The sequence below is a fragment of the Schistocerca cancellata genome, chromosome 2, assembly GCF_023864275.1.
Source record: "Schistocerca cancellata isolate TAMUIC-IGC-003103 chromosome 2, iqSchCanc2.1, whole genome shotgun sequence".
Classification (NCBI taxonomy): Eukaryota; Metazoa; Arthropoda; class Insecta; order Orthoptera; family Acrididae; genus Schistocerca; species Schistocerca cancellata.
Window position 1 is genome coordinate 127,454,897 of NC_064627.1, and position 13,935 is coordinate 127,468,831.

General features: G+C 46.4%; 1 protein-coding gene across 1 annotated transcript in view; it reads right to left on the reverse strand.

The window, feature by feature from the left end:
• Nucleotides 1-13,935, reverse strand: part of LOC126151703 (Down syndrome cell adhesion molecule-like protein 1 homolog) — a 193,027-nt gene that overhangs the window by 144,588 nt on the left and 34,504 nt on the right. The window contains exon 5 of the mRNA XM_049915962.1: nucleotides 4,089-4,244. Coding sequence (XP_049771919.1) covers nucleotides 4,089-4,244 — 156 coding nt within the window. The remainder of the gene's footprint in view (nucleotides 1-4,088; nucleotides 4,245-13,935) is intronic.

A 13,935-nucleotide genomic window follows, 5' to 3' on the forward strand; every position in this document is an offset into this window, starting at 1 on the left:
CCTGATTGAGGGGAGGTGGAGAGGATTCTTTTAGATCTGGTATACATCAGGGCGGATTTCATGATCGGGTAAGGGAAGGCGATTAAAGTTTCGTTGGAAGAGAATGTGGAGAGTGTGGAGGCGCTGTGTTGGAGGAATGTGGTGGCAGACACGCGGCAGGTTACCAGGAGCAGTGAGCAGCGAGAAAACTATGGGGTGGGTAGTGTCGACTTTACGGGTAACGTAGGATAGCCGGTGTTCAGGATAGAATAGGAAGGGGGGGGGGGATTTTATAAGTTAGTGGAGGCTGCGGGTGGGGGACGGTAAGAGGATTCGAAAAGCTAGGCAGAGTGCGTAGTGTTCAAGGATCTGTAGGGCGAGATAAAAGGAAGGAAGTCCATGCAACATTTCCAGAACAGTGCAGTTCCCATGTTCGGTCGGTTAGTAGTTTAAATAACTATTCTATTGTGGGTTTTCTGTTCGATGGTTAGTAGATGTTGCTTCTATGCTAGTCGGCGATTAAGTGTTTGTCAGAGGTACTTTAATGTGTTGGTTAACTGGATAGGACGCTCGAAAACGGTAAGGTAAAAGTCGTAGGGATTGGTTTCAGTGTGATATTTTGCAATTATTTGCAATTTCGAGAGTATTTCTTCATGAAGACATTTTAGCTTACGTCATTTCGTTCAGAAGTTTTGGCTCTGTTTACGTTTATTTTACGATTATTCAGATCTCTGGATTTTAACTAACGCTTACGATTCAAAAACAGAATAATTATCTCGTAAATTAAGTAGAAAAGAAATTAAAAAAAAAGAAACAGTTATCTTATGGCACAAAGAAGACGAATAACTTTCTAGACATTGGGAGCGCTAGTGTCGGTCCAGATGTCAAGACGATGACAACTTTCACAGCAACGAGTGTCGTGACTGCACATGTCAGACTGTGTTAGCACTGCCACCGAAAGATTATTATTGCGTAATTACAACAGCTGATAAAAGTGTCAGTTACCAGTTTTTTCCAGTTAGTTAACCATTGTTCATTTTAAGGGCGTGTAAAGCACAGGAAAAAGCCCACCACTTGCTCTAATTCTTGCAGTCCAGATGAGTTTAATGACAATTTTATAAAAATAGTGGAAAACACAGTAGATGAAATTCCTGACTTTGGAATAGATCCTGCAGCTGCTGTGAAATTTGAGAATAAATGCAGAATGGTAATGTGGAAGAGAGTGTATTAAAAAGAAATAATAAAATCTGTAAAAAGCTACAAATCTTCAGGGAGCCCTGATATTTATGGCATGTCCTGTACTATGTTAAAAACTATAATCAGTGAAATGGCACAGCCATTAACAGTAGTAATAAATAAAAGCCTCCGCGCAGGGGAATTTCCAGACTTCCTGAAAGTAGCACGCACAGTGCCTGTTTACAAAAAAGCAGTCCACATGAAGTGTGAAGCTACAGGCCCATAACTATAATACCAGTACTAGCGAAGGTGATGGAGTCGATAATGAAAGAACAACTATTAAGTTACTTTGAAGGAAATAGTCTCTTTTATGATGCGCAACTTGGCTTTCGGAAGGGCAGGTCAACAACTACAGCTGTACTTGACTTAGATACAAACATAAGTCAGGGTTCTGAAGACAAACAGTCTGTAGCACTAGTGCTCTGTGACCTTAGTAAACCATTTCACTGCATCCCACATAAGGCCCTGCTCAGAAAGCTAAAAACATATGGCTTAGGGAGATCTGTCCTGCAAACTCTTGAATCCTACCTGAGAAACAGACGACAGATTGTCTCCGTGCAAAGAGCTGATTCAGGCGAGAAGAAGCTACAGCATGGTGTGCCACAGGGATCGGTAATAGGGCCCTTGCTGTTCCTTATCTTCGTAAACAGGCTCCGATGGGCACACCTTGCAGTTTGCGGATGATACAACCTTGTTCTTAAAAGGAGAGAATGTTGTACAGGCAGTCCAACAAGCAGAAGTCTGGTTCAATGAAGCTAAGGCCTGGTTTATCACGAACAAAATGAAAATTAATGAAGAAAAACTCAGAGGATGATACGCAGCCTCAGAAATACTGGAGCACTGGGTAACGTAGCAGATATGAAACTTCTGGGCTTTCTCATTGATACCAAATTAACCTGGCAACAGCACACCAAACATGTATGTTCCAAACTTTCACGGGTCCTGTACCTCTTGAGGAAACTGAAAAGTATAGTACCACAACGGTACCTACTAACTGCGTACTTCGCAATGTTCCACAGCCACATCAGTTATGGGCTGTTGTTTTGGGGCCATTCTACAGGCTTCAAGAATGTGTTTTTACTGCAAAAGAAAGCAATGAGGATCATTATTTCAAGCAAAAAAAGAGACCACTGTAAACCAATTTTCACGAGGTTAGGAGTTCTGACTGTTTTTTCAGCCAGTATATATCGAACTGCCTCTTCCACATAAAGAGAAACCATGATATCTACAGCAAGAGAAATGAAGTTCACAAATAGAGCACTCGCAACAAAGACAGTATCGACATGCCAAGGTGTCGATTAGCAAAGACACAAAACAGGTTTCCAATGGTGACACTTCGATTGTTTAATGATCTACCTGATAACATTCAGACTTGACCATGGGAGCAGTTTAAAACTACTATACTACTGGCCATTAAAATTGCTACACGAAGAAGAATTGCAGATGATAAACGGGTATTCATTGGACAAATATATTATACTAGAACTGACATGTGATTACATTTTCACGCAATTTGGGTGCTTAGATCCTGAGAAATCAGTACCCAGAACAACCACCTCTGGCCGTAATAACGGCCTTGATAAGCCTGGGCATTGAGTCAAACAGAGGTTGGATTGTGTGTACAGGTACAGCTGCCCATGCAGCTTCAACACGATACCACAGTTCATCAAGAGTAGTGACTGGCGTATTGTGACGAGTCAGTTGCTCAGCCACCATTGACCAGACGTTTTCAATTGGTGAGAGATCTCGAGAATGTGCTGGCCAGGGCAGCAGTCGAACATTTTCTGTATCCAGATAGTCCCGTACAGAACCTACAACATGCAGTCGTGCATTATCCTGCTGAAATGTAGGGTTTCGCGGGGATCGAATGAAGGGTAGATCCACGGGTCGTAACACATCTGAAATGTAACATCCACTGTTCAGACTGCCGTCAATGGGAACAAGAGGTGACCGAGACGTGTAACCAATGGCACCCCATACCATCACGCCGGGTGATACACCAGTATGGTGATGACGAATAACGCTTCCAATGTGCGTTCACCGCGATGTTTCCAAACACGGATGCGACCATCATGATGCTGTAAACAGAACGTAGATTCATCCGAAAAAATAACGTTTTGCCGTTCGTGCACCCAGGTTCGTTGTTGAGTACACCATCGCAGGCGCTCCTGTCTGTGATGCAGCGTCAAGGGTAACCGCAGCCATGGTCTCCGAGCTGATAGTCCATGCTGCTGCAAACGTCGTCGAACTGTTCGTGCAGATGGTTGTTGTCTTGCAAACATCCCATCTGTTGACTCAGGGATCAAGACGTGGCTGCACGATCCGTTACAGCCATGCAGATAAGATGCCTGTCATCTCTACTGCTAGTGATACGACGCCGTTGGCATCCAGCACGGCGTTCCGTATTACCCTCCTGAACCCACCGATTCCATATTCCGCTAACAGTCATTATATCTCGACCAACGCGACCAGCAATGTCGCGATACGATAAACCGCAATCGCGATAGACTACAATCCGACCTTTAACAAAGTCGGAAACGTGATGGTACGCATTTCTGCTCCTTACGCGAGGCATCACAACAACGTTTCACCAGGCAACGCCGGTCAACTGCTGTTTGTGTATCAGAAATCGATTGGAAACTTTCCTCATGTCAGCACGTTGTAGGTGTCGCTACCGGCGCCAACGTTATGTGAATGCTCTGAAAAGCAAATCATTTGCATATCACAGCATCTGATTCCTGTCGGTTAAATTTCGCGCCTGTAGTACGTCATCTTCGTGGTGTATCAATTTTAATGGCCAGTAGTGTATTTTATTGGGTTATTGTGGGGAAACCACGATTCCCTCTGCGGAATGTAAGGCTAGTGACGCTTACCGTCCTCCAGAGTGGTGCAGAAGACGGGCTGGCTGGGGACGCCGTCGCCCTTCCTGGTGAAGGCGCGCACCTCCAGGCTGTAGTTGCGGAAGCTCTGCAGGTCGCGCACCTCCAGCCGCTCCTCTTGCGTCACGCGCTCTGCGGGGGCCGAAGGCTCTGGAACGAGTGCCAGCGTCCACCAGTTACATCGAGTGTGAGGGCGCTGCCATCCTCCACATACAGACTTTATAAGCATGCAGTAAAGGCACCAGAGAGGTAACTTAGCAAAAGCGTCCAACAATTGGTGTAAGGCGCAGGAGAATACGTGTAATATACACACCTCAACAAACGTTTGGCATATCACAGAATTTAATACAATGAATTTTTGCAGTGCACCCACTGAAGTTTGTACAATACTTTAATAACAAAATAATCATAATTCCGTCTGAGAACAAGATCAATTTTGGTTAGTTACAAAAAATCATTACAAAACAAAGCAGTTTTTCTTCTAAGTGTACATCTTGAGCACTAAAACAGTGAAAAATCTCTATCTCATGATGATGATTATCAGTCTTTAGTAGTGACTACGTCCTCCCTGCAGTGGCATGAGTTGTTCCGCTCTCTGCGAGGCATGCTCTGGATGAGACCAAGTTTATCTTGGGGTATGATGTCCCACTCTTCAATGGCAGCTTCATGGCGGTCCTGAAGATGGTCAGGTGGATTCTGACGCTGTGCAATGGCCATCTTTAACGGGTTCCATACTTACTCAAATTGCATTCATGTCTGGGGACTGTGCTGGCCAATGCGTTCGGTTCATGTTGCATCTATGGAGACCGTGACACTGCTGGACTACGGTGCAGTCTTGAATTGTCATCGATTAGGATGAATTTCTCATCGACTTCACGTTTCTAGCGGCATGGAGCCGTTTGTAGGACCTCTTGGAAGAATCGCGGACCAGACACATTGCTGTAGATGGGAATTAGAGGGTTCCGACGTCCTATCATTATTGCCGCCCAGAACAAAACACTTCCACCTGCAAATGGAAGTATCGACGTTCCTGGTGTCGTCTAGCTTTTCTCCAAATCCCAAATCGTCTAGTGTCCGGTCACAAGGGAACCCTGGTTTCGTTAGTACACTTGACATTACTCCATACTGCAACGGTCCAATGTCGATGTGCAAGAGCCCAGGTCCTTCGATTGCATCGGCTCCTTTGGTTCAGTTCAAAACTTCTCATTGGTCTTCTGGAATGAAGACCACCCTGTTGTAATCTTCTACGCACTTTTCGGTCTGAGATACGAATCTCTTTTGCGCGGGAGACGTCATTTCCAAGATCTGTGGCAGCTGATGTTGGACGCCTGCGAGCCGACAGTTGATGGGAAGGATGCTTAATTGGCGTTGTCATACGAGGACGACCACTGCGAGGTCTATCGTTCACATTTCCCATCTCTCTGTACTTTCTCCACATCTTAGAAATACCACTTTGAGTGACATGTAACCACTTGTCAACATCTTGCTGTGTGTGGACTGCTGAAAGCAAAATCACTATCTTTGTCAAAGAGTTGTATGCCTCTATGTGGCCTGTTATTGCAGCGCTAAGCACAAACTGAATGATGCTGTTTTTGATACTGGCCTGCTCGCAGTGTATATGTGGATGTGTGTTTTTCGATGTTATAGGCGCCGAACGGCGAGGTCATCAGTGTCCTTACATTCATTAAAACAAACGAATGTGCAGATAAACTCTAAAATCGAAATGATCACACAGTCAATCCATCTCACATGCCATAAAACAACTTAGAAAGAGGGAAAGTACCTACACATGAAATTAAAACACAAAGAAAACACAATACAGGAGAGTTAAAGGAAAAGCATAGGGAAATGTGACTGGCTGACCACTTACAAAAAACTTGGGTCAGCCAGTCGCCCTGATTACTCATTAAAACCATCTCCTTAAAATACTGGGAGGGATTGTGGACATTTCACAAAACGTGCTTAAAACAGGGGGCAGATCTGTCGGAAAATTCGCCGTCGCCCGCAGGTCGGAAAATAAAACACAGTCGAATAAAATGAGGCTCACAGTGATATGCACGCTACAAGCATCACACATTAGAGTACTCTCTAGCCAGAGTAAGAAGCCATGTGTCATAGGACTGTGGCCTTTGCGAAGACGAGTAAGAAGGACCTCGTCCCGTCGAGTGGCTGCAAGGAGGTGCGCCACAGCCGAATTGTTGATTTAATACAGGGAGCTTATTGTCTACCTCTTCTAGTCACTCGTCTTCCCGTTGACACATGGATTTTTACCTCGACAGCGAGGAGATAGCATGCAGGGGGATGACAAACTGAAGTAACTGACACGCCTCCTTGCCTACTAGAGCCACCCTCTCCTTTCCCGCAATTCCACGTGCCCTGGTACCCAGCAGAAAGACACCTCCTTCCCCAGTCGTTGTAATCGGAGGAGGGCATCCTGGATATTACGGACTGCTTTATCCGCTGGGTACAAACGTTTTAGAGAGTGAAGGGCACTCAGCGAATCGGAATAGACAAGAAACTTAGCACTGGAAGAACGTCTCATCTGCTCCAGTGCCTTCAGGATCGCATATAATTCTGCGTCGAAGAAAATAAATTCTAGAGGCAGTCAGGTCTTGAGGACACGATCTGGGAGAACGATAAAGCAACCAACAGAGTCCCCCTGCTTGGACCCGTCCGTAAAGATAGCTATAGAATTGTGGCGCTTATATAAAATTTCAGAAAATATCGCACTGAAGACAGAAGCAGAAGTGCAATCTCTCCTGTACTGTACTAAATCTACAAGGTGTTACAAAATGGTACTGCCAAACTTTCAGGAAACATTCCTCACACATAAAAGAAAGAAAATATGTTATGTGGACATGTGTCCGGAAACGCTTACTTTCCATGTTAGAGCTCATTTTATTACTTCTCTTCAAATCAAATTAATCATGGAATGGAAACACACAGCAACATAACGTACCAGCGTGACTGCAAACACTTTGTTACAGGAAATGTTCAAAATGTCTTCCGTTAGCGAGGATACATGCATCCACCCTCCGTCGCATGGAATCCCTGATGCGCTGATGCAGCCCTGGAGAATGGCGTATTGTATCACAGCCGTCCACAATACGAGCACGAAGAGTCTCTACATTTGGTACCGGGGTTGCGTAGACAAGAGCTTTCAAATGCCCCCATGAAATGTCCCCGTATGAAATCATGATCATGTGCTCCATTGAGGGTAGGTGGAAGAACATGGGGCCCAATCAAGACATCACCATCAATGCCTGCCCAAACGTTCACAGAAAATCTGTGTTGATGACGTGATTGCACAATTACGTGCGGATTCTCGTCAGCCCACACATGTTGAGTGTGAAAATTTACAATTTGATCACGTTGGAATGAAGCCTCATCCGTAAAGAGAACATTTGCACTGAAATGAGGACTGACACATTGTTGGATGAACCATTCGCAGAAGTGTACCCGTGGAGGCCAATCAGCTGCTGATAGTGCCTGCACACGCTGTACATGGTACGGAAACAACTGGTTCTCCCGTAGCACTCTCCACACAGTGACGTGGTCAACGTTACCTTGTACAGCAGCAACTTCTCTGACGCTGACATTAGGGTTATCGTCAACTGCACGAAGAATTTCCTCGTCCATTGCAGGTGTCCTCGTCGTTCTAGGTCTTCCCCAGTCGCGAGTCATAGGCTGGAATGTTCCGTGCTCCCTAAGACGCCGATCAATTACTTCGAACGTCTTCCTGTCGGGACACCTTCGCTCTGGAAATCTGTCTCGATACAAACGTATCACGCCACGGCTATTGCTCCGTGCTAATCCATACATCAAATGAGCATCTGCCAAATCTGCATTTGTAAACATTGCACTGACTGCAAAACCACGTTCGTGATGAACACTAACCTGTTGATGATACGTACCGATGTGCTTGATGCTAGTACTGTAGAGCAATGAGTCGCATGTCAACACAAGCACCGAAGTCAACATTACCTTCCTTCAATTTGGCCAACTGGAGGTGAATCGAAGAAGTACAGTACATACTGACGAAACTGAAATGAGCTCTAACATGCAAACTAAGCGTTTCCGGACATATGTCCACATAACATCTTTTCTTTATTTGTGTGTGAGGAATGTTTCCTGAAAGTTTGGCCGTACCTTTTTGTAACACCCTGTATAATGACGCTGGGAGTTGGCAGTAACCAGGGAAGCATACGGTTAAAATCCTGGATTTTATGCTGTACTTGCTCCACACCAAGTGACTCCAGCACGCAGTGCAAGTGAATCCCAGATGTCATTGTGGCTTGTGGACAGTTGGATAGAAGGCGTTCCAGAGGCGGAAGAGCAACGGTATGGCATACAGGTGAAGATGGAGCTATGAGGAACTTAGCATGCCTGCTGCACCAAGAGGAGCTGCTGCCGGATGGTGAATGGCTGTTTCTTAGCCTCAGCTCAGAGACTGGGTTTGGGACTGGTCCTATAAGCACCCATGGCCAGAAAAACCCTCTCATGTTGGACGACGTCAATGATCATCAAAAAGGAAGGCCTCGCCAATCCATATGCCATGCACCCGTAGTTAAGCCGCGAATTCATGAAAGTCTGACAAAACTGGAGCAGACGAGCCCTGTCCGCTGCCAAAGACCCCTAGCTTTCATATCTCTCAGGTGTGACAATCACGACAACTTGGAGTCAACTCTCTGAGTCTCTAAAATGTAATACGGTGTCCCTCATATGCAAGTCAAGTAAATTAAAAATATGACGAGGACGATTAAAATGAACACACACACTTATCTAGAGGAAACTGAAACCCTGTCTTTGCAGCCCACTTCTTTAGCCTATGGGTCGGGAGATACGAGAAGAGTTCACTTAGACTACATTATGATCAGACAGATATTCAGAAATCAGATACTGGATTGTAAGGGGCACCCGGGTGCAGATAAGGACTCAGATCACAATTTACTACTGATGAAGAATAGGCTGAATTTTAAAGAGACTAGTTGGGAAGAATCAGTGCACAATGATGTGGGATACGGAAATCGGGCTGTAGATACTGCAATAATGAATACCCCAGTAGGCAGATCAGCTGAAGAGGAATGAACAGCTATAAAAAAGGTGATCAGAGAAGTTGGGAATGAAACCGTAGGTACAAGGAGGGTAACTGCGAAGAAACGATGGGTAACAGAAGAAATACTTCAGCTGATCGACGAAAGAAGGAAGTACAAAAACGCTGAGGGTAATTCAGAAATACAGAAATTCAGGTCACTTAGGAACGCAATAAAGGGGAATGGCAGGTAAGCTAAGGCTATATGGCTATGTGAAAAATGCGAAGAAACCGAAAAAGAAGTTATTGTCCGAAGACGGAAAAATCAAAACAAACCCAAGTGACATTAAAACACGAATGGCAACATTAAGAGTGCAATGGGGATTCCATTGTTAAATGTAGAGGAGAGAGCGGATAGGTGGAAAGAGTACATTGTACGTCTCTATGAGGGGAGGACTTACCTGTTGACGTGACAGAAGAATAAACAGGAGTGCTTAGGGAAGAGACGGGGGATCCAGTATTAGAATCAGAATTAGAATCATCTTTGAATGACTTAAATTCACATAAAGGGAGGTGGCAACAAAACGACCATTCACATTGGTTTGTACAAGGTATGAGACCGGCGATATACACTCCTGGAAATTGAAATAAGAACACCGTGAATTCATTGTCCCAGGAAGGGGAAACTTTATTGACACATTCCTGGGGTCAGATACATCACATGATCACACTGACAGAACCACAGGCACATAGACACAGGCAACAGAGCATGCACAATGTCGGCACTAGTACAGTGTATATCCACCTTTCGCAGCAATGCAGGCTGTTATTCTCCCATGGAGACGATCGTAGAGATGCTGGATGTAGTCCTGTGGAACGGGTTGCCATGCCATTTCCACCTGGCGCCTCAGTTGGACCAGCGTTCGTGCTGGACGTGCAGACCGCGTGAGACGACGCTTCATCCAGTCTCAAACATGCTCAATGGGGGCAGATCCGGAGATCTTGCTGGCCAGGGTAGTTGACTTACACCTTCTAGAGCACGTTGGGTGGCACGAGATACATGCGGACGTGCATTGTCCTGTTGGGACAGCAAGTTCCCTTGCCGGTCTAGGAATGGTAGAACGATGGGTTCGATGACGGTTTGGATGTACCGTGCACTATTCAGTGTCCCCTCGACGATCAGCAGTGGTGTACGGCCAGTGTAGGAGATCGCTCCCCACACCATGATGCCGGGTGTTGGCCCTGTGTGCCTCGGTCGTATGCAGTCCTGATTGTGGCGCTCACCTGCACGGCGCCAAACACGCATACGACCATCATTGGCACCAAGGCAGAAGCGACTCTCATCGCTGAAGACGACACGTCTCCATTCGTCCCTCCATTCACGCCTGTCGCGACACCACTGGAGGCGGGCTGCACGATGTTGGGGCGTGAGCGGAAGACGGCCTAACGGTGTGCGGGACCGTAGCCCAGCTTCATGGAGACGGTTGCGAATGGTCCTCGCCGATACCCCAGGAGCAACAGTGTCCCTAATTTGCTGGGAAGTGGCGGTGCGGTCCCCTACGGCACTGCGTAGGATCCTACGGTCTTGGCGTGCATCCGTGCGTCGCTGCGGTCCGGTCCCAGGTCGACGGGCACGTGCACCTTCCGCCGACCACTGGCGACAACATCGATGTACTGTGGAGACCTCACGCCCCACGTGTTGAGCAATTCGGCGGTACGTCCACCCGGCCTCCCGCATGTCCACTATACGCCCTCGCTCAAAGTCCGTCAACTGCACATACGGTTCACGTCCACGCTGTCGCGGCATGCTACCAGTGTTAAAGACTGCGATGGAGCTCCGTATGCCACGGCAAACTGGCTGACACTGACGGCGGCGGTGCACAAATGCTGCGCAGCTAGCGCCATTCGACGGCCAACACCGCGGTTCCTGGTGTGTCCGCTGTGCCGTGCGTGTGATCATTGCTTGTACAGCCCTCTCGCAGTGTCCGGAGCAAGTATGGTGGGTCTGACACACCGGTGTCAATGTGTTCTTTTTTCCATTTCCAGGAGTGTATTATCACTCTTTCGGAAAAGCATCATCCACACAATTACGAAGATTGCAAGAGCCGGGAAGTGGGAGCATTATCGCACAAGCAGCTTAACAGATCATGCATCTAAGTTATTGACTAGAATAATATACAGAAGAATGGAAAAGAAAATTGAGGATCTGTTAGATGACGATCAGTTTTGCTTTAGGAAAAGTAGAGGCACGAGAGAGGCAATTCTGACGTTGCGGTTGCTAATGGAAGCAAGACTGAAGAAAATGAAGACACGTTCATAGCATTTGTCGATATGGAAATAGCGTTCGAGATTGTAAAATTGTGCAAGATGTTCGAAATCCTGAGAAAAATCGGGGTTAGCTGTAACAAATGACGGATGATAAATGCTGATGAGCCAGAGCCATATGGCCACCGACCTACCATCGATATGAATCCGTCCAGGCGATAGCAGCTTCACCTTGCGAAGAATGACAGCTAGTCAGACACACGCAAGGTACATGTAGTACCTGTAAGCGTGCTGTTCGTTGACCGAGGACGGATTGTGATGGCCCAAAGGCTCCGCACTAGCATTTCGGAAACTGCATGACTTGTTGAGCGTTCGAGGAATGCTGTGACGAATGTGAAATCACGTCCAGTGGTCGCGGGGTTGGGCGACCTCCCCTCTCTATTGCTTTCGTACGTCGTAGGCTGGGCAGACTGCTAAAACAAGACGGGCGGCGGTCTGTGGCGGAACTAATATTACACTTTAATGCTGGGCAGGGTACAGACCACTCGTAACGATAGGCTTCCGCAGCTGATGACCCATGAATGTGCCAGTGTTAACACCGCGACATCGGCAACTACGACGGAACTGGGCACGTGACCATCGGCACTAGACGTTGGCTCAGTGAGCTCCATATGGTCTGATGAATCCCAATACCTTCCTCAACACGCAGGTGGGAGGACGCGAATTAGTCGTTTTCCAGGGGAACAGCTCCCTGACATCTGTACTGCAGGACACAAGCAAGTCGATGGTGGCTCCATTATGCTCTGGGAGACATTCATGTGGGCATCCACGAATCAAATGGAGCTCGTGCAAGGCACCATGCTAGCCAAGAAGTGCCAAAGCCTGCTTTCAGACCACGTACATGTTTGCCGGCAACAGTGGCACTTTTCAACCAGATAATGTGCCGTGACACAAGGCAGGATTGTGGTGGAGTGGTTCGAGAAACAAAGTGACGAGTTCCAGTTGATGTGCTGGCCCCCCAACTCCCCAGATTTGAACCCGATGTAACACATCTGGGATGTAACTAAATGTGGCGCCAGAGCTCATTGCCCCCTCCACCTCCCCGCAATTTACGGGTGGGGATAAGGTGACCTGTGTATTCGCAGATGTCGTGCCAATTCCCTCCAGCGATCTTCCAAGGCCACTCCAAAGGTGGATGTACCGGCTATCTATTCGGTAGGTCGTCATAATGTTCTGGCTGATAAGTACACAGTACGTACAAAAACCAAGAGGGAACAATAAGTGTGGAAGCCCAAAACCGAAGTGCTGGTGTGAAAAAGGGTATAAGATAGAGGTGCAGTCTCTCGTCACTACTGTTGAATCTATACGTCGAAAAAGCAATGACGAAAATAAAAGAAAAGCTCAAGAGTGGGATTAAAATTCAAGGTGAAAGAATTTCAGGGTTAAGATTCACTGATGACATTGCTGTACTCAGTGAAAATGAAGACGAATTACAGGAACTGTTGAATGGAATGAACTCTCTAATGAGTATAGAGAATGGATTGACAGTAAATCGAAGAAAGGCGAAAGTAACGAGGAGTAGCAGAAATGAGAACAGAGAGAACCTTAACATCAGAACTGGCGACCAAAAAGTAGATGAAGTTCCTCTGCTACCTAGGCAGCAAGTAACCATGATGGCTGGAGCAAGGAAGACATAAAAAGCAGACTGTCACTGGCAAAAGGGCATTCCTGCACAAGAGAAGTCTACTAGTATCAAACATGTCTTAATTTGAGAAAGTAATACCTGCAATGTACGTTTCTAGCACTGCATTGTACGGCAGTGAGACGTGTCCTGTGGGAAAACTGGAGTAGATGAAAACAGATTGAGATGTGGTGGTACGGGAGAATGTTGAAAATTAGGTGGAACGATGAGGCAAGGATTGAGGAGATTCTCTGCAGAATCGGTGAGGAAAGGAATTTGTGGGAAAGAATGATAAGAAGAAGGGACGGATCATAGTGCATCTGTTAAGACATCACGGAATAACTTCTATGGAAATAGAGGAAACTACGGAGGGTAAAAACTGTAGAGGAAGACAGACGGGGATACATCCAGCAAATAATTGAGGATGTAGGTTTCACATTTCGTACTCTTGAGATGAAAAGGTTGGCACAGGAGAGGAATTCGCGGTGCGCCACATCAAACTAATGAGAAAACTGATCACTAAAGAACAATTTTACGACTTGGTCAAAGGAGCAGGAATCCCATGATCACATAACTAAATTTCGCTAAGCTCTCTTCGTCTATTGTGGACGCCAGTACCAGTTTACTGCGTCTACCGGAGAGGAGAAGCAGGAGGGTGGCTTCTTCCAGCGTGAAGATAATGGGTCAGGCGCTTTCCGTAATCCTAAATGAATTGTCGTCGGAGCCTACTTAGCCGGCTTAAGGACTAGCGAGTTGCGATATAACACTCTGCAGGGGTCGCATACAATTATCGCCACATCCGAATTAGCGTTTAAAAGATCTTTGAAGCTAACAATGATACTAAATATTTCCGATTGTAATCT